This window comes from Colletotrichum lupini, chromosome 2 (genome assembly GCF_023278565.1).
Source record: "Colletotrichum lupini chromosome 2, complete sequence".
In the NCBI taxonomy this organism is placed as follows: domain Eukaryota; kingdom Fungi; phylum Ascomycota; class Sordariomycetes; order Glomerellales; family Glomerellaceae; genus Colletotrichum; species Colletotrichum lupini.
Window position 1 is genome coordinate 6,753,258 of NC_064675.1, and position 20,372 is coordinate 6,773,629.

General features: G+C 42.4%; 7 protein-coding genes across 7 annotated transcripts; all 7 read left to right on the forward strand.

The window, feature by feature from the left end:
• Window positions 1–699: 699 nt before the first annotated feature.
• Window positions 700–945, forward strand: CLUP02_04372 (uncharacterized protein; the record flags this gene model as incomplete). Its single annotated transcript, XM_049283385.1, has 1 exon — window positions 700–945. The coding sequence occupies one exon, from the start codon at window positions 700–702 to the stop codon at window positions 943–945; it is 246 nt and encodes an 81-aa protein (XP_049140528.1).
• Window positions 946–4,827: 3,882 nt separating this feature from the next.
• Window positions 4,828–5,028, forward strand: CLUP02_04373 (uncharacterized protein; the record flags this gene model as incomplete). Its single annotated transcript, XM_049283386.1, has 1 exon — window positions 4,828–5,028. A coding segment is annotated over one exon (201 nt), but the record flags the coding sequence as incomplete, so codon positions are not given.
• Window positions 5,029–8,664: 3,636 nt separating this feature from the next.
• On the forward strand, window positions 8,665–9,956 carry CLUP02_04374 (FMN-dependent dehydrogenase; the record flags this gene model as incomplete). Its single annotated transcript, XM_049283387.1, has 3 exons — window positions 8,665–8,978; window positions 9,064–9,865; window positions 9,924–9,956. The coding sequence occupies 3 exons, from the start codon at window positions 8,665–8,667 to the stop codon at window positions 9,954–9,956; spliced, it is 1,149 nt and encodes a 382-aa protein (XP_049140530.1).
• A 526-nt stretch (window positions 9,957–10,482) lies between these two features.
• Window positions 10,483–10,836, forward strand: CLUP02_04375 (uncharacterized protein; the record flags this gene model as incomplete). The annotated part of the gene is made up of 1 exon (XM_049283388.1): window positions 10,483–10,836. One exon carries the CDS (start codon window positions 10,483–10,485, stop codon window positions 10,834–10,836), a length of 354 nt encoding a protein of 117 aa, XP_049140531.1.
• A 233-nt stretch (window positions 10,837–11,069) lies between these two features.
• On the forward strand, window positions 11,070–11,228 carry CLUP02_04376 (uncharacterized protein; the record flags this gene model as incomplete). The annotated part of the gene is made up of 1 exon (XM_049283389.1): window positions 11,070–11,228. The coding sequence occupies one exon, from the start codon at window positions 11,070–11,072 to the stop codon at window positions 11,226–11,228; it is 159 nt and encodes a 52-aa protein (XP_049140532.1).
• A 1,605-nt stretch (window positions 11,229–12,833) lies between these two features.
• CLUP02_04377 (uncharacterized protein) lies at window positions 12,834–15,186 on the forward strand (the record flags this gene model as incomplete). The annotated part of the gene is made up of 4 exons (XM_049283390.1): window positions 12,834–12,986; window positions 13,052–13,345; window positions 13,409–13,876; window positions 13,942–15,186. 4 exons carry the CDS (start codon window positions 12,834–12,836, stop codon window positions 15,184–15,186), a joined length of 2,160 nt encoding a protein of 719 aa, XP_049140533.1.
• A 120-nt stretch (window positions 15,187–15,306) lies between these two features.
• CLUP02_04378 (uncharacterized protein) lies at window positions 15,307–20,161 on the forward strand (the record flags this gene model as incomplete). The annotated part of the gene is made up of 17 exons (XM_049283391.1): window positions 15,307–15,445; window positions 15,509–15,591; window positions 15,635–15,725; window positions 15,788–15,837; window positions 15,908–16,030; window positions 16,104–16,586; window positions 16,629–17,189; window positions 17,276–17,442; window positions 17,509–17,649; window positions 17,859–17,992; window positions 18,058–19,087; window positions 19,151–19,239; window positions 19,375–19,444; window positions 19,550–19,670; window positions 19,783–19,821; window positions 19,895–19,963; window positions 20,030–20,161. The coding sequence occupies 17 exons, from the start codon at window positions 15,307–15,309 to the stop codon at window positions 20,159–20,161; spliced, it is 3,522 nt and encodes a 1,173-aa protein (XP_049140534.1).
• Window positions 20,162–20,372: the final 211 nt, after the last annotated feature.

The following is a 20,372-nucleotide window of genomic DNA, read 5'->3' on the forward strand; positions in this document are numbered from 1 at the left end:
TTAATAAACTTTTTAATAACTTAGATATTAATATAAGTCGTTACTTAGAAACCGTTAAGTTCGTTCTTAAAAAAGGATACGTTATATAATATAATAACGATATTAATTATCAATAATTACTTTAGCTCTTTTTTTATTTACTAAATACTTCGTTCTCGCTCTTTTAAGCCTATAAAAAGAGATTTTATTAATATTAAGGCTTATATATTTATATATTCTTATTATATAAAAAGGGTAGAGCTTATATAAGTATAATTATTCATTAGTCGTTTTAAAATAGCTTTATAAAGAGGTATTATAAAGTTAATTAGTTTAGTAACGTTTTATATAAAAACTCAAAGTTATTATAAATCTATATTATAATATTTATAAGCGAGCTATTAGTTTAATAACTTAAATAAAGAGTGATTTTTATTTATAAGAGGGTAAAAAATAGTAATTATTTTTATAATAAAGTTATAAGAAGAAAAAAAACTTTTATATTAAAGTACGATATTACGTAATTTTATATATTATTATACGGTTTAATATATTATAAAATTAAAGTATTTCTTAAGTTATAAATCTTTATAACCCCTATTTATAAGTTATTATACTAATTTAGACCCTATCTTAGGTAATAGGGTAACCGTAAAATACGATTTCTACTTTAATATATAAAAAAAGTGTTTTAGCGGAGTGCCTCTTGTAGTCTGCCGTATGTGCTGGCTAGGAGCATTGCCCACCCCCCGTGCGACGACTTGGCTTATTAACTTGGCTCCGTTATTATTCAGCCATGGTAGCGCCTTATTAAGCTACCAAATATCCTCCCAGGGCGAGTCAGTTACCCGCTCTATCCTTGCCGGCCAACTGTCAGTGGCTGACCTTTTTCTAGACCCTGTCGTCGAGGGTAACCGAGGGGGAGCACAGACAGGAAGGCAGAAGAAGAGAAGGAAAAAAACGTGAAACTAGCTCCATCCCATCAGTCTTCCATCAACTTGATACGTCAGTTCTTGGGTCGTTAACGGCACTCGCTGGTCCACCCTACAAGATCTGATAACGGGCTTCTCCCCGGATCAGGGAGGCATTGCAGCACCATTAAGCTTGGCAGCGGGTCGACATCGTCTATCTGAGTTTGAACCATCGCTGCTATCCCACAGTCATTCTCTCATGACAGGTGCAAGTCAAGCTTCCGGATTTGGGGCCTGGGTTCTCCTCTACGTAGTAGTAGACCCGCCTATTCAAGTTTCCTGGGACTACAGAGTGCCACCCGACTTGTCCGAAAGAATCAAGACAGCCCGTTCGCCAAGACCGACCTTCCCTGGATGCAGCCCATTCCCCAGCGTCGGGGGCATCATGCGCAGAGACTCAGAGAGAAGCTCCCACTGGCATCTCAACATTGGAAAACGGGGCCGCTGTCCCCGTTCCTGCGGACTTCTCCTGGTGCTCAACGACACCCATGGCGCACGTCATGGAGTCCGTTGGGATAATACCTCTAAACATGTAGACTTTGGGTAGCAACCGCTTGGCCCGCTCGTCGAACCGAATCCGGATATGAGCAAGGAGGCTCGGAGCGACGCCAAGAACATTGCAGTATAGGTGTTGGATTACGAGGCAGAAAAGGGGCCCTATTAGGTAGTTAGGTAGGGGTGGTAGGTAGGCAGTCTGGGCCCGTGCAGACGGACCCTTCCACCTACCTATACCCACTGAGGGACCGCGGGCTCTGCCCACGATCTTCCCCTCTTATACACATACGCAATAGACCTATACTAACTTATTAACCTAGTCGCGACTAAAAGGTCTAACCTACCTACGTATATACTAACACTAATTAATAATTAAATTTTATATATATTTCTACCGCAGGTTAGTAAGGATATAACTATAAAAGAAATAGCCTTAACTTACTTTACTAGCTATTCCGACTTATTAACTTAGTTCTATTTATTTAATTAATAATAAGCGGCCTAGTTTATACTACCTCAGCTCTCTTTTACTACCGCTAACTAATAACTAATTAACTAATTATAAGCTATTAAGAGCGCGCTTTATTATATACGATCTTTTTTATTAAGACTACTACCGCAAAAGGATTAACTACTTTACTACTACTATTAACCTCGCTTCTATTATTAATATTATTTTTACTAGCCTTATTATTACTACTAACTTCTCTCTAATCGAACCGCTCGTAAAGAAATCTATTTTAAATATATTATAACTAAGTACTACTTTAAATTAGTAATAAGTAAGAGGAGATTAATTACTAAGAGATTAATTTAACGATCGCTAGCGTACTAGTACTTAGTAATAATAAGACCTTCGGAATTATAAGTACGTTAATAGCGAATTTCTTACTAATAGTAAAGTGTTCTAAGACACTAAGGAAAGGAAAAGATCTCGTTAGTAGTAGTAATAAAGATCTATTTTATATTCTTAATAAATCTACCTCTTTTTAACCTAACAAAAGCTCCGAGACTAGACTAGTAAAAGAAAGTACGAGAAGTACTAAAAAGAATCGCTAATTAGTAACTAATAGAATCCTCTATTTATTACTAAAAGTACGGTTATAAAAGGCCTTTTTTCTCTTTTTACGACTTTCTACCGACCTTAATAACCTTCTGTCTATATACCTCGTTAAAAGAGCAGAATTTTTTAATTAGTAATAATAGCCCGCTTATTACTATTAAAACGATCGCTACGACCGACTTATTACTCTTTTTAACCTAACTAACGTTATATTATAATTATAATATAATAATTATATCTTACGGTAATCTTCTATTATATAACTTACTTCGTAAATATATTATAATAACTACTAGCCTTAGTAATAAGTAAGAAGGGTCTAACGATTAGTTAATATTACTTCTAGCCTACCTATACTCTTAAATTACGGAACTATACTTAATTCTAATTCGCTAATAAGACTACGTTAACCTAACTTAATAGGGCTTATTTAATATTATACCTACCTTTACGAACGATAAAAAGCTTAATACCTTTATCCTCTATATAATAAGATATTACTATCGAGACGGCCTAACGGGTAAGGAGCTATAAAAGGATTTTAAAACCGACTTCTAAAGCTAGGAAGTAGGGGACTTTTTAAGAATAAAAAGTGCGATTCTTAAGAAGCTAAGAGACTTCTTTATAAATAATAGTATTAATTTAATAATTAAAAATCGTAGTTAAATAATAGAAAAGATTACTAATACCCTTAATACTTAATACTTCTCTACTTAGACTTTTAAAAAGATTATAGCTTACTATAGCCGTATTAAATATTTTAATATATTATATTACGATCTTTACTTCTTTTATTTACTACTCCCGTAGTTAATAAATACTAACGATTTTATTTAGTAAGCTAGAGAGATAATAAGGGAATCCGCATAACCCTAACTCGCTTAATCTTAGTAATTAAAATTCCGACCTTAGCCTTATTATTAACTAACCGACTTACTACCTCTCTAAGAAAAAGAAAAAAAAGAACTAGAGAATAAAGTTATTATTACTTAATAGCAAAATCTACCCCGTTAAATACTATACTTCGATATAAAAACTAAAGACGATATTATACTTAATACCCACTAATTAATTAACCTCGCTAAGCTCTATAATAATAAAAATAAGTATAGTAATAAGAAATACGATATTTTTAATAAAAAGCTTTAGATCTTTAAAGTACTATACTAATAGGTAGGAATTAGCGGACGATACTATTCCGGTACTTTCCTAAATATACTTAAGGGAAGGGCATTAACCTTCTACTTTAACTAACTTAGTAGTATTTCTAACCCGCTTAGCTTTAATATAATATATTAAAAGACCTAGGAATACTTCGAGCTACTTACGAACTATTAGAACTACCTCGCTAAGCTCTATAACCTTTACTAATACTCTATAGGTCGCGAGAACCTAAGTAAGTCGAACTAATAAATTCTATAAGCGCTAATTAACCGTATTATAATCCTTTATAAGGCGCTAGCTACCTAGGGATCTATTTTTAATATAAGTAATTAACTCCTCTATTACGTAAGTAATATACTAGAATATAGACTTACTATACTTAACCCGGTACCTATATTTATTAATATTTACTACTAGCTTAGCACTTCGATTAATACTATAGAGAGAGAGCGCAACCGTAATAAGTAATAGTAATATTTTTAAAATAGTATTTATAATAAAGAGGTCCCCGCTACTTATTAAACCGACTATACTTACAGTAGCTTTAATAAAAGGACCCGATTTAATAAGCGGAATTAACATAGCTACGGTACTACTAATAAAAAGTATTTTATTTATTATAAGACCGGTTATTAATTAACTAAGTACTTAAAAGAAGAGCGACGTTAAGTATATAAGAAGTATAAAGATAGTAAGGAAAGAAACGAGAGATCTATACCGAGCTTATACTTATAGTTCCTTGCCTTTTATAAGGGAACCGCCCTTATTAACGACGACGATAATAATACTATAATTTAATACTTTAATAGCCTCAACTTTAACTATAAAAATAACTATAAGGACGAAGTCTAGATCTTAATAATATACTTTATAACTACTATTAATAATAGAACCTTTATAAATATCCTCGCTACTTAGGTAATAGAGTATAGCCTTATTAGTACTACTTTTATTAATAAGTTAACTAAGCCTACGGAACTAGCGACCTCCTTCTCGTTAAATAAGAAGTACTTATTAAGGGATTTCTAAGGTATTATACTTAATACCGGCGCTACGGAATTCTTAACTACGGGCTATCCTTAACTCCTCGTATTATAATAATAATAACTTAAAGTTATTCTTAATACCTCTAGAGCTAGCGAGGTAGGTATTTAATTTAGTAATAATAAACCCGTAAGGTTATTAAGATCTATAGTCGTTAGTACCCCATTCGGTAATATTACTTTTTATATCTTACTAATTAATACTCCTTTTTTATACTACTTAAGGAATATAAATAAGCTAAGAGTATATTTTAATAATATTAATAACCTACTAGTTAAGGGAGATATTATAGTACTTATTATTCGTAAATAGGGACACCCTTAGCTTCTGCTCCTCGATAATAAAAAAGCTATCGCTAATTACTTAATAAAGGGCGAATTGCGCTACTTATATCGGCGCTTTAGCTACCCTTTAGTTCTTTATTTTTTAAAACTACTCTAGTAGTTTAGTAATAATATAGAGATCGTAGCCCTCGAAAAGTTTATAAAGATTTACTAATAATACTAACTTAACGCTACTACCCCTAGCCGATTTAAATTTACTTTACGAGATAATTACGATTTTAATTATAAAGTCGTAATTAACGTAATATACTTAATAGATTATAAGGGTACTAACTAACTAGTACTTTACGTCGTCGATATTACTACTTCTTTTTAAATAGCAAGGTTCCTCGTAAATATAACTACGAAGTATATATAAAAGGCTCTTTAGCTATATTAGATCGACGTCTACCTTAGTCCGTTAGACTAAATTATTATAAATATTAATAAGAACTTTAGCGCCGTAAAGTTTAAATCTTTTACTAAATTTATATTTATTAAGGTTAAAGAAGTACCTATCGAAGCTTATAATAGTGTTAATAAAGCTAAGAAATACTACGTAGTACTTAAAAGGGCATAAGATATTATTTAAAATAAGTGCTTATCGATAAGCGCGGAGGCTATACTTTAGGCTATAATTAAAGTAGTTAACGATATAGTTAGCCTAAATAGCCTCGTTTTTATATTCCTTATTTTCGGAGCTTTTCTGCGCACTTCTAACAAATCTCTACCGTTATTAAATATTACTTAACGTATAGAGGTAATTAAAAAAGTAATAAGGGAAGTCCGTAGACTTTATATTAATAAGTAAGTAAGCGAGGTACTAGCTACTTAAAACGGACTAAATATCTCCTATGTTATTAATTTATTACTATAATTAAATATTAAAGTCTAGTAAGAAGGTAAGGGATAGAAAGGCCTATTTAAGCTTATTTTAATAAATAGTACTACTTATATAATAGAATTACTTTACGGCCTAATAAGCTTCTAAGCTACTATAATTAAACCCTAATACTTAGAAAAGGTCGACCCTAAGCCGCCGGCTACGATAATAAAGCACGTCGACTACTTACTAATCCTTATAATTAACTAATTAACTAATAGTAGCGCCGCTATAAACAAAGTCCTTAACGAGATTATTGTTATAATTAATAATAACCCTTTATTATAAAGTAAGAGGACTAAAAGAATATTAATACGGCGCGGCCGTAGTAATACTTTTATAACTATAACTTACTTTATATTTAAAGAGGAGGTAAATTTTAAGCTAGTTACTAAGCTCCGTAATAAGGGTATTATTATTACCCTAGGAGCACCTTTTATAAAATCTACTAATAAGGAGCTTTTAGGACTAGTAAAGAGAGGGGTAATTAAATTCGTTTAACTTAGCCCTAAATATAGGGATATAAAGATATTTAAGTCTCGATTCGTTAACGAGATTAAGAACCTAGGACTTAACTTTATTAAAAAGTCTTACTTAGTTATATAAGGGTATAATAATAAGAGGAAGAGGGAGATCTTTATATAATTATTAATAATTTAAAAAATAAGTTAACGTTTAATCCTCGCCCTAGCCCTAACCCTAATCTAAAAAAGCTACGTCGTTTAGCTATAAGATATTACTTAAGTATATATATAATCGAGCTAACCTTTTTATTATAAAGTTTTTACCTAATTACTAGCTCGGATCCGTTATTTATACCTTAAGGGTACTATTTTATATATTATATAGCTATTATATAATCTTATAAAATCTAATACTTATTAATAAGTAATATATAATAAGTATTATTTAAAAATACTCTAGATAATAATATTTACGTTCGATCTATGCTTACTAGTCTCGATAAGAAAAAGCGGATTATTTAGTATTATTAGTATATAGACCGATAATACTATTAGACTATTAAATAAGACTTTTAATTAAAAAAAAGAATCCGAGCTTAAGCGCGCTAAGTTACTAACTAAACTAAAATAGTAATTATTAACTAACGAGCTACTTATTTTTAATAGCGGGATTATCTTATTAAAAAGTATTAATATAGTACTTAGATAGAAAAACTAAGGGAAGAAGCTTAAGTAGGTTAACCCCTCGGTATTAAATACTAAATAATAATTCGTTAAGTAGCGAGCTCGAGGTACTTATATTATATTAATTTACTAACTAAAAATAGCTTTTAATACGTCGTTTATTACTTAATACTAAGTAGATCTATCGTTTATTAACTACGCTATACTAAACTATTATATTAAATAATAAATAGATTACTTAGACCGAGGGCTTATATTCGTACTATTAGATCTAACTATAGCTAAACTCTTCGTTTTTATAAATAGGTTATTTATAAATAACGCTAATTATACTTTATAGCTAAGTTATATTATTATCCTTATAAATAAAGAATAAACTAACGAGAGCTTTATAATTAATAATAATATTATTTACTATAGCTCTACGAAGAGTAAAAGGATTACTTAGAGCGTATTAGTATTAAAAGTTTATAAAATAGTTATAGGTATTAACGTTACTTATACTATCTTAACTACCCTAGACCTTATTACTAAATAACTGAACGTTCCGAAAATCCTTACTATAGTCTATATAAATCTATACTTACTATATAAATACCTCGTTAAGTTAAGTATTATAAAAGAAAAGCGCCTTATAATAGACATTATAATACTTAGGTAATTATACAAACGCCGCGAGCTCTATAAGATCCGTTAAATTAGTAATAATAATAACCTAGCTAACGGGTTTATAAAAAGTATACTAAATAAGTCCCTCCAATAATTCGTTAGTAAAGGAATTATTATAGTTAAGATAAAAGGATAGGTAATACGTAGTTAAAATAGTAATATACTATAGGTAGTAAGTTATTTAGCGAACGTATACGCCTCTTAGGCTTTAGCTTAGAGAGAAACGCACGTATTCGGGGCGCAGTTAGACTAATAAAAAGCTCTTTTTTAACTACGCTAAATTTAACGATTTTTAAGGAGTTTAGGTATATAAATTATATATATTAGAGGATTAAGAAGTAATTAGAAGGAGGGGATATTAAAACTTTTATACGAATAATTATAGCGGAAGCTATATTAAAATTTTAGTATACGGCTTTAGGAATTTTTAAATAGGGGATTAACTATAGATTTTACTACTAGTTCTTACTAGCGGGGGACCTAGCCCCTATTCTAGCCTTTTTTACTATAAAAGTAAAAGACTACTAATATTAGATTACGAGGCAAAAAAGGGGCCCTATTAGGTAGTTAGGTAGGGGTGGTAGGTAGGCAGTCTAGGCCCGTATAGACGGACCCTTCTACTTACCTATACCTACTAAGGGACCGCGGGCTCTGCCCACGATCTTCCCCTCCTACACACACACGCAATAGACCTATACTAACCTATTAACCTAGTCGCAACCAAAAGGTCTGACCTGCCTACGTGTATACCAACAATAGGGGAGGGGGGAGCTTAGAGAGAAAAAGGTGACGTCTGGCTGTATTGTCGTGGCCATGATAAATAAGACTCTTAGGACCGTCCCCTTTGCTGGAGATCTGGCTCTGAGATTCATCACACACGTGCTCGCCGTCATCACTCACTTACATTCGCTCATTATCTGACAACATGCGTGCTGCTCTCATCTCCGCCCTCGCGGCCGGCGCTGCCGCCACCCGCCCGTTCCTGAACGAGCCGGATACCGGTATCGAGCTTGCCCTCGGTGACCTCGCTGTTGGCGCCCTGCCCAACCTCACCCAGATGGTTGGCCTTCCCGACTTCGAGTACGCCGCTCGCAACTACCTCCCCATCAAGAACTACACCTACTACCGCAACGGTGCCGCCGGTGAATGGTCTTACCGCAACAACCTCGAGGTCTTCGGCCGTTACCGCCTCCGCCCTCGCACCATAGTTGACATTACCAACATTGAGTCTACCCTCAAGTAAGTCCAAGCTTCCAAGCTTCCTATTTTGATGAACTCCCTTGGATGGGATCATGGATTTTCCGCAAATCGCTGACTCGCGCAGCACTACCATCCTGGGACACAACTTCTCTGCTCCGATTTTCATCAGCCCTGCTGCCCGTGCTGACTACGCTCACGCTGATGCTGAGCTCAACCTGATGAGGGCCACTGCTGCGGAGAACATCCTCTACATGCCCGCTCTCTACGCCGCCAAGACCATTGAGCAGATCGCCGAGGTCAAGGCCGAGGGCCAGGTCGCCTTCCAGCAGGTGTACCTCACCACCAACGACACCGCGACCCAGGTCCTCTTTGACCGCATCAAGGCCTCCGGCGCCAACGGCATTGTCTACACCGTCGACTCCGCCGCCGATGGCAACCGCCACCGCGCTGCTCGCTTCGCCGTCGGCTCCGCCGACTCCGACTACTCCCTCATCACCTGGGATGAGTACCGCAAGCTGTCCAACATGACCGACCTCCCCATCATCATCAAGGGCATCATGACCGTTGAGGACGCAGAGGCTGCCATCGAGAACAAGGTTCCCGCCATTATCCTTTCCAACCACGGCGGTCGCCAGCTTGACGGCTCCCCCTCCTCCCTCGAGGTCGCTCTTGAGATCTACGAGAAGGACCCCGAGATCTTCCAGAAGATCGAGGTCTACGCCGACGGTGGTGTCCGCTACGGCGCTGATGTCCTCAAGCTTCTTTCCCTTGGTGTCAAGGCTGTCGGTCTCGGCCGCCCCATCATGTTCTCCAACATCTTCGGTCAGGAGGGTGTTGAGAAGGCTATTCAAATTCTCAAGCACGAGATTGCCATTGATGCCGGTAACCTCGGTGTCCCTGATCTGAAGAAGATTGACGCCAGCTACGTAAGTCGAACACAACCTATATGTTCCAATGTACAACACCCGCTAACAACCTCAACAGGTCAAGTGGACCCCCAACAACTGGTACTCTTGAGCGTTTCGCTGAGTACTAGATGAGAAGTCGGGATATAGAGGGGATCTCTTCGCTTGATTCGCATGACGTAAATGATACCACATGAGTGCTGTACATACTCTTTCTTTTCTAGCTGCACATAGCTTTTACCTGCGAATTGATACCCCTCAATCAAAAGTTCTTTGAAATTTTCAACGAAAGCCCCATTATTCATGGCATGTGTTTGATCATGCAAGTCGGACATGAGTAATTCAATCCCATTGTTCTTTTACATGGACAAAGCGCAAAACCGTAAAGTGCAAGAACAAACAATGCGATAATATCTCAGCTCAAAAGCTAGCAGAATAGTCTCCAAGGTTAGTTGGGGTGTATATAATCTCAATATTGATATATGAATGATGCTAATGAGACTTTTTTTGTAAAGAAGTCAGCAAATCTTTCACGCCTCTCCCATCACGACATCATCTTCCACACACAATAAACTTACGAGTAAGTCCTCCGCTCCCCTGTTTTCACCCTGGCGATTAGTCACCTTGAAGAATACACCATGTGTATCACCACCTTCTTTGTCCGTGTTTGTGCCAAGTGCGACAAGGAGATCAGCCGTCTAAAGCAGGAGAACGTCAGTTGCAAAAGTGCCTCTCGGGCTGATCCGAAGTGTTACGGAAAGACTGAGGACTATCGATTCTTCAAGAAGCTCTGCTCTTACTGTCATCCATCATGCAGCTGCTTCTCAAATGATGCGCTGAACAAGATTCTTGGCTCCGACTGGGACTTTTCGTCTGCCGACAAGCTGCAGAATAACCACGTTCATACTGCACCTACAATTGGAGACGAGATTGAGCGTTTGTGTCATTGTGTCAAGAAGATGCGGCTGGACGCCGATGGTCGAACCAAGTAGGTGTCTAGACCCGACTGGTGGAGATGTTTCAACTCGCAATTTGGCAGCGCCTTTGAATTGAGCACACGGATTGACCCGTGACGAGCAGCGCTTATACCCATACAAACAAATCAAATATGAACCTCATATTTGATTGTTTGGCTGATTTCTCGCGCTATATTTGATTGTTTGACTTTTCTGATGAATATTTGATTGATTTGCTAGAATGTTCTATAGCCTGTTTAGAGGCGTAAATGGTGCAGTGGATTCTGCGCCGGAGCCACCAAAATTTGTTCGGCGGGCCCACTTTAATACCGGAGGTCCGGTGTTCGAATCCGGGTCCGGGCGGCCCCTTTTTTACCGTATTTTCTCGGTATATTATTGGTATATTCGGGCCCACCCTTAGATTCTAGATTTGATCAAATATACTAAATATATGGGCTAGAATATTTGATTGTTTGACTTACTGAAATTCCTATATTTGACTGTTTGTTTGACTTATTTGTTTGATTGATTTGAATGGGTATAAGCGCTGGTGACGAGTCCCAGATAGACTGAAGTTATGAATTGACTTGTGATTGGACGAGATTGAATATTTGGACTTGTGAGTGCTGCCGTGATCTGCTATGGTATATTCAGTGATTACCTTGGCTTCCGACGGTTAAGGAACACATTGAATTACTAGCACGTGATTAGATGTAAAGTGTGTGAATTACAGTTTTTTGGACTTCGCTATAAGTCCGGACTGATGGAAGATCATGCTTTCACTACCTAAGGTGGAGTTCCCATCACACCCATTGATCCACACCAACGAGGTTCATGGTGGCATATTACCCAGGATGCTTCTTCTAACTAAAAGTGGAGCGTTGTGTATCTAACATCTTTCTAGCCCATCGATCAGCGAGAATAGTCGTCAATGCCATATGAACTACGATTTTCAAGCTAACCATACCGTTTCTACTTGGGAATGAAGTGAAATACGGGCACCAGGGCTCATAGAGCCGCAATATTCAAGTCTTATGCTTTAGTCCGTTTCGAGACTGACCTTGAACTGCCGCGGTAGGCTCTGATAAGCGATGCGCAGCATATGGGCCCACCCATAACTGCTTGCTACTTTGTTCTTTTGGCATCGTCAGTACATGAATCATAACAGAGATTAAAGCACGATAGCTCTGCACCCTATAGGCTGAAAGTTACCAAATAAGAGCAGCGGAAGATTCGGTTGGGACGCCCGCTTCTCCGGGATGTTGCGCCAGGTTTGATAGTTTGGCATCTTATTTTGTGTGGTATTTTAGTTCCTGAGACCTTCTCGGCTCGCGGCGATCGATATGAAGGGGCACTTATTGCCCATCAAGCAGTCTGTAAAGATTCTGGCATGATATGTGGAATCCCGTTGAGTGGGCTCAAGTTGGGATCAATTGAAGGTTCATGGAGGTACATGTAAGGTAATGAAGATTGAATGCCTTGTGCTAACTCATGGCTTATTGTATGCAAAGCTTATGCTAATTTCTTGTTAAGACCAAGCTCATGCTCCTGAACCAGCCACTAGGCTACTGCCATCTTGAGACAATGTTGCTTTTAACAACATACAATTAATCATGAAGAGATGCGCGTATGTTCAGCTATGCTAGCAGCAAGCTTATTGCCGCTAGGTCTTTGAGCTATGACTTTTAATCCGACACTCCCATTGCACTATCTACAGAGACCCAGGTAAGCGGGGGCGACTCAGCAATTACGCACAGCGCTAGCTAGTGAAACATGGGTTTGCGGATCGTCGGACAAACTTTCGATACCGAAGGACAGAAACTCTGTACAGAGCGAATTAAAAGGAGGCGGCACCATCTTTTGCGCACCCGTATCGACGTGACATATGCAGACCTCCCCATACCACGAAGCAACAAAGCTCCACGTCACCTCTCCTTTCCGGCCAGTGTTAAAGTCCTCCCTCTTGCCCTCACAGCGCCGGCTGTTCTTTCGGGCCCGCTGGGACTCTCGGCCCTTGTCTCGCCTAGGGAAACATGGCCACCTTCCCATCCGGAGCCTCGGGGCCGGACTCGATATCTCCCGATAGTGACCAGCCAGGTACCGGTCGGCGCCTCATTGCCTGCGTTGCATGCCAAAAGCGGAAAGTCAAGTGCAGCCGGGTGTTTCCTTGTGCAAATTGCATTAGGGTATGTTATGTTCCGTCGGGTTGCTCCGCGCCTTAGAGGACTTGAGGTTGATGTGTTGCTACTAGTCATCCAGCCAATGCATCCCTGGAACGCCAGCTCCTCCGCGAGGGAGGAAGCCGTACAATCAAGCTCTCAAAGCACGTCTAGCCCGCTGTGAGCAGCTACTGAGTGGTCAAGCTCCAGCGGTGGCGTCAAGTGCTTCCCCGAATGCTGTCTCCACGCCAAAGACGTCGCAGTCTCAAAGTCCGGCGGACCCTTCTCCGGTCTCTAGATGGACACCGGAAGGGAAGCTGGTAGAAGATCCAAATGGCAAGCTCGCCTTCATGGATAACTACCTCTTGGGGCTGGTTAATGAGGAGGTACGTCATTCTCCGCACTTATCGTTGGACATCAAACCACTCACATGACATACCTTACCGTAGCTCCGAGCCATGGATGAGCTCATCAGCCTTGATGAGAACGAACGCAGCAGTCCACTTGATAGCAGGCCTTCCGACCCAAACACAGATCTACTCCTTGGAGATGACGCCCCCAAATCTTCAGTTCTCGACGCTTGGCCGGATGCCGCACTTGTTTTCAAGCTTTGGCAAATCTTTCTTGACCGAGTGAATCCCTTCACCAAAGTGATTCATGTTCACACCTTTCAGCCCTATGTCGTGGAAGCTACAAATGGCACCCAAGGTCTGCCAGAAAATACCATGGCACTACTGCTGTCCATCTTTTTGATGGCAGTTGTTGCCATGTCAGAGGAGGAATGTTTGGCCGCGCTGAAAAAGACTAAAGAAGCTGCCGTGGCCTTGTTTTCCGCTGGCATCCGCCAGACAATGAGGCAGCTCAATTTCATGCGTACTAACGATCTAGTCATTCTCCAGTCGCTCTGCCTGTACTTGGTAAGTTTGGTAACTACGACCCCACAGCTAAGAAAGCCGAAGCGATATACTGACTTTATCGGCAGTATTCCTTACAAGACAGATATGACCGCCACAGCTCGTGGGTCTTCAGCGGCACCGTCATCCGAATCGCTCAAAAGATGGGGCTCCACCGCGACGGCGATGTGCTTGGCCTGAAGCCCTTTGAATCAGAGATGAGGCGCAGGGTATGGTGGCAGCTGGTATCACTCGACGCAAAGTTTGCTTTGTTCTCCGGCTTTGGCCACTCGCTGCTCCCTCGGGACTGGGATGCTAGGGAGCCGAGCAACTTGAACGACGCGGACATCTTTCCGGCCGCTGCGCAGCCAACACCGGACCGCGACGGCCCATCAGAGATGATTCTATGCTTGGTCCGACACAAAATCACCAAGTTTCTAGTCGACACGCCCGGTCTCGAGCCGGTGAAAATGATGGGCGAGCTGAATGAGTCCGGCGGTGCTCCCCCAGTAGCAGGGGGAACGAGAGAACAGCAGATGAGCTACTACCTTACCCATTTCGAGTTGTTCGAACAGGGGCTCCAGCACATCTTGGACAATCGATGCAACCCCCACGCGGGACAAGTACACGTCATGGCTCAAGGGCTCATATCGGCTCTTCTTGTACAGAAACGGCACTTGATCAAGAGCATTAGTGACGGGCCTAGACCTGACGCCGTGGTTCAGAGCGGAGAGGACAATGCTTTCATGTGGGCTGTTTCCATGCTTGAGCATACGTCGTTCCTTTACTCTTCTTCAGAGGATACGGGTTTCCTCTGGTTCGCTGATTTCAACTTCCAATTCGAGGTACTACTCTACGTCGTGGTGCTGTTGGGACAAAGACTTGAAGGACCCATTGCACAACGTGCTTGGGAAAAGATTGAAATACTCTACCGGTTCCGGCCCGGGTTATTCAACGTTACCGACAAATCCTGCGCGACTCTGGCACATTTCGTATTACGGGCATGGTCGAAGAGATTGGATCTGCTCACTAGATCTGGTTTCCCGGGAGAGTCACCGGAATACATCGTTAAGCTACGAGCTTGTGTCGAAAACGTTGTTCATAACGGTAACAACCCTCTAGGCTCACTGAATCCTCAAGAAACAACGCCAGTCAACACGCAGATGTGGGCACACGCATTAGAGGCTGAAGGGGTGCCGCCGTTTTCGTACATTGGTGTCGGACGGGGTCATTTTTCGAATCCTGAAACTTCCGCATGGTCCTTCTTGGAGACTATGAGTGGGCGGGAGAACGAAGATGAGCCGGAAGATTCGGTATTCCCTGTTGCTTTATGAGGATCTTGTAGATAGTTATGCCTGGGCGATGAATGATTTGATTTTCGGCCTTTTGAGTCGACCGGCAGCATTTATATATAGGTAGATCTAGGTATCATGGGATGGAAAGATACTTGACCAATGTTCATTGACAGCTCATTATTTCCTGAAATACCCAAGCCCCTTCTCATTGGACCCTTGGGGGCAGCCGCCACTCCGAGAAAACATCACACCAGCTGCAAGTCAATGAATACAACAGCTATCATGCGCCGAAAGGCTAGTTGAGAATAACGCGGTGAGTTAGGGCCCTATCCTGGGCACAAAAGCGTACCGGTTGCACAAGGGGGAATGCTGATCCTGTGCGGACACCCGGAAGTGAATATTTTCCCGGTTCTCCGAGAAAGTTGTTCCGAAGTTTGGTCGAAAGTGGGCCCCCTTCAGTCCGCTCCGAACTCCACCCCGAAAGTAGTGGGACATTGGCGATCCGACGGCCGGCTCATGCATTTCTTTGCCAATGCCCTTACAATGCGATGATATTCGGGGTTGGAAGACTGAAATTAGTACCCAGCGGAGTTTTGTCTTGTTTGGAGAGCTTTGTCACGGAGTTTCGCTACACTCCTAGTGGCCGATACTCGGTTGTTGATGGGAGGGCCACTCCAGGGAACACAGAATGTTGGTATAAGTAATGGGCGGTTCGCACTTCGTCTAGACTATAGCCAAATTTGAACACAGCTCATCATAGTCAGTAAAGATGACAGTTGATACGAACAAAATTCTGGCCAATTGGTCGACCTTCTCGGCCACGGTGTTGGAGAGTTTGGCTCAAATTAGTCCAGCACAAATGCTTATTGCAACATTGGTTCTCGTAAGTCGAACGCTGCTAAGTCATACAACGAGCTGTATGAGCTAATCATGACGACTCACTTCTCCTGTTATAGATTCCCGTCTACTTCGTCGTCGGGCTCTTGTACAATGCGTACTTTCATCCTCTAGTCAAATTCCCTGGTCCGCTCTATGCCCGCTGTTCGGACATTCCATACATGGCAGTGCATACAAAGGGGGAAATGCTTCCATGGCTCAGCTCTCTTCACGCCAAGTACGGTGATGTTGTACGAATTGGGGCCTCCAGACTTAGCATCATCAACGGCCAGGCTTGGAAGGACATCTACGCCCACAAGACGGGAGGCAAGAAAAACTTCCCCAAAGATCCGCGTGTGTACGGAACCGACCCCAACGGCCACCGCAATCTGATCACGACATTGCCAGACTCCGACCACAGCCGCCTCCGAAGAGTCTTCTCGCCAGCGTTTTCGGAAAGAAGCCTCAAGGCTCAGGCACCACTGATTTTGTCGTACGTAGATCAGCTCATGGGAAACATCCGCCGTGGCATCCAGACAGACTCAGACGCCAAGTTCGACATGGTGAAGTTATAAAACCTGACGACATTCGACATCATGGCTGAGCTGGCGTTTGGAGAATCGCTTGGCCTTCTCGCCGACTCAGAATACTCAGAATGGGTCGCCAACATTTTCGACAATCTCAAGAACGGCGCCTTCGCCCAAGTTGGTCGGGAGTGGTCATGGCTGGGCAACATTGTGAAGTTGATCACACCACCGAGACTCAAGCAGGCTGCCGACATGCACTTCAGGCATTCCATTGAACGAGTCGATCGCAGGCTTGAAAGGGACACCGATAAGGCCGATATCTGGAAATTGGTCCTCAGCCAGCCCGAGGGAAAACAGATTGACAAGTTTGACATGTATAACAACGCGTCTGTCTTCATGGTCGCTGGATCCGAGACCACGGCAACCATTCTCAGTGGCGTCACATACTTGCTCCTCCGGAACCCCGACAAGCTGGCTCGTCTTGTGAGCGAAATACGCGGAGTAGACTCTGAAGAAGATTTGGACATTCAGAGACTTTCTGCGTTGCCATACATGACGGCCGTTCTCAATGAGGCACTGCGTTGGTACCCCCCAGTTCCTGTTGGAGTCTGGAGGGAAGTCCCCGAGGGTGGTAGCGCTGTTGCAGGACATTGGATCCCGGAAAAGGCATGAAATCTTGTGAACTGCCTCTCATAATGGATAAAGGTTGCTAATTGTTATTTCAGACTCGCGTCTCCGTCCCGCAGTTCCCTGCGAACCATTCGCCGCGCAACTTCAAGGATCCTGAAGCATTCATCCCTGAGCGGTGGATTCCCGGGCCAGAGTATGAGCCAAACACGAAAGAGGTTGTCCAGCCATTCTCTATCGGCCCTCGGAACTGCATTGGAATCAAGTAAGTCTTCTTCCTTCTCTAAGTTGCAGCAGCTTCGGCCGGCTGACCATAATTTTCCGGTCTTAGTCTTGCTTGGCACGAAATGAGACTCATCCTGGCCAAAACGCTTTGGAACTTTGACCTCAGCCTTTGCCAAGAGAGTGAGAATTGGTCGGATCAAAAGTCTTACATTCTATGGGAAAAACACCCGCTCATGGTGACCATCAAGTCCGTGCGATGAAGTAATCTCCAAAGGGGGTCCGAGAGCTGGAATTACTCCAATGTGGAAACCCCCGTCACGAGTGTAAAACATGCAGAGATAGATTTTAGAGATTGTGCACACTGTTATAATAATGTTATAGACTTGTGATACAGTTAAGCCGCCGTTTCATGGCTTGCGTTCACCTGACCTGTGCACCAAGTAATCACTGAGGTAGTTGGAGTTGCCAGCCATACGACGTGATGCTAGTACATGTTGGAAACGGATCATGGGGGCGGAGCAACTCGACTACGTCATTCTCTTCCTCTTCAGGACACCAATCCAACATCAACTGGAACCGTCGTGCGCCGAGTAAACCCCCATCAAGAACGCATCTTGAACACCTCAACCTCGAACCTCCACCACGAAACCCGAAGCCATCGGCATTCTTATGGCTATTCAAGATAAACCACAAGCATCAACGGCGCCGGCTACGATCAAAGTCGGCGACCGAGCTGGCTGGTTGGAAGCGTTGAGGTCTCAACGGCCCGTCCTCGTACACCTCAATGCCGATACCACATGGCTCATTCAACTGCCTTATCCTCCATCGTCGGTCCCGCCTGCTGGTCGAAAGCATTTTAATGTTCTCATCGACCCGTGGCTGCAAGGTCCGCAGTCCGACGTCGCGTCATGGTTCTCCACACAGTGGCATGTCGTCGAACCTAGCCTGAAAACTATGGACCAACTCAATTCAATTCTTGCAGGCTTTGAAGACGGCTCCGAAACCCCAAAGGTCACTGACAGATCATATATCGACGTCGTGGCTATTTCGCATGAGTTCACCGATCACTGTCACCAAGCGACTCTAGAAGAACTTCCAAAATCAACGCCAGTGTTTGCTACTGATAAAGCTGCTGACCTCATCCGCTCATGGAGTCACTTTTCTTCCGTCACCACTACCCCTGGATTCTCCTCCGAAACAAAAGATTGGAAGTCTGATCTTAGCATTTCCGGCCTCCCGCCATGGGTCGGAATTGGGCGCGTCATCACGGAAGGAAACGCCCTGTATTATCATTCGGCCATTATGATTGCCTTTGACTCGGAAACACCGGAGACAATATTATACTCTCCTCACGGTATACAAGCAACAGATCTAGAATGCATTCGCAAGTCCGGCTTCTCAACACTCGCTTTACTTCATGGCCTTCACGACGTCCGCATCTGGATGACGAAACAGTTAAACTTGGGAGCTCTGAATGGTATCCAAGCTGTGGCTGAGACTGGAGCTCGGTATTGGGTTGCGACACACGATGAGGCAAAGGAGGGCGGTGGGCTCATCGCACCACTGCTTATGCGTACGCAATATACTCTTAAACAGGCTGTCGAGGCTGAAGAGGCAAGGATGAATGGCAAAGTTCCAGAATACGATTTCGTTGAGCTTGGCTCAGGGGATGGACTGGTTTTGCAGTGATGAGCTTAGATTGGAAGTCTTATCATCATCATATGAAGTAATTGCGCTCTCTCGGGAAGCGGCACAATGCGACCACATATGGGAGACCAGCATAAGTTACATGTGACGGTGAAGTATCTTGGTATGCCCATGTCTCATGCCAGAGACAGTGAACTTTTTCTCACTGCACTGTGCTTATGTCAAGTAGCACCGCAGCAAGATCTCAAGACAGGCATTTGTAAGTTACTAGAATAATCGGCCTCTTTGAATGTGTGACATTACCTGTGTGACATTATCTTCTCAGGATGGGTTGTTGAGAGACCTCCCGCGTGTCGGCAGACGAGCAACCTCGTCCAGACTTCCCGGGTTGAAAGGTGAGAGCGAGACCGACCCCATGAAAAGCAGATGACTGGCAGACAGGAGTCTCTTCCCGGTCATCGTAATGCTCGATATGGAAGACTGTCCTCCTAGAAACAAAGGATTGGCGAAGAGGGCATGCGGGAGTACATTCTACGCTATTTCGACGATGGTGCGTGGTTGAGTTCTAAGTGGATGGGCGACATAATGGATATGATGCCAGCCAACGTCTTTGGGAAATTCGTAAGTTTCCCTTATTCTTGCAAAACCCAAGACATCAAGTTACTAACGCATTTGTCAGAGAGAGTTTGCACTCATCCGCTCTATGAAGACAGCAAACAAGAGAGAGTAAAAGTTCCTCGTCACGTCCGCCGATCAAAAAGTTGTCCCGACTGTGAGTACATGTATCTGCCTGTTTTTGATCTTGCCAGACTGAGTTGGAATATTGATTGTGCTTCTCTTGCCAGAGGAATGGTGTCACTTACATGAACCAGGAAGCTTTCGAAAGCAAAGCGGCGCGCATGTGGTATGATAATGTGAGTTTGCGAAGCCGCTACCATCTTCGTCTTTTCACACCGAATGGGATGCTGACCAGTCGTCAGAACTGCATCGGACTTGGCTACGCCGAGATTGGTGTTGATAGCAAACTTAAGCATTACACCATCAGCGATAGTGAAGCCGAAGACATGAAGCACTGGATCCGTGACTCCCGCGCCGCACTGATCAATGACTAGGAGTGCTACAAGTTGAAGGATGGAGATGGCAAGTTGGACGATGCCGTCTTCCCGCCGCCCTTCGATGCAGCGGCAATGATTGAATACCCTGTCTACTTCTGGAACATGTGGTCCAAGACGTAACTACCCACACGTAGCTTGTCTGCAGGGCCTGCGATGGGCTTGGGCGAGGCTTTCATAGCTCCGTGGCTGAGCATACAGCGACTGGTGG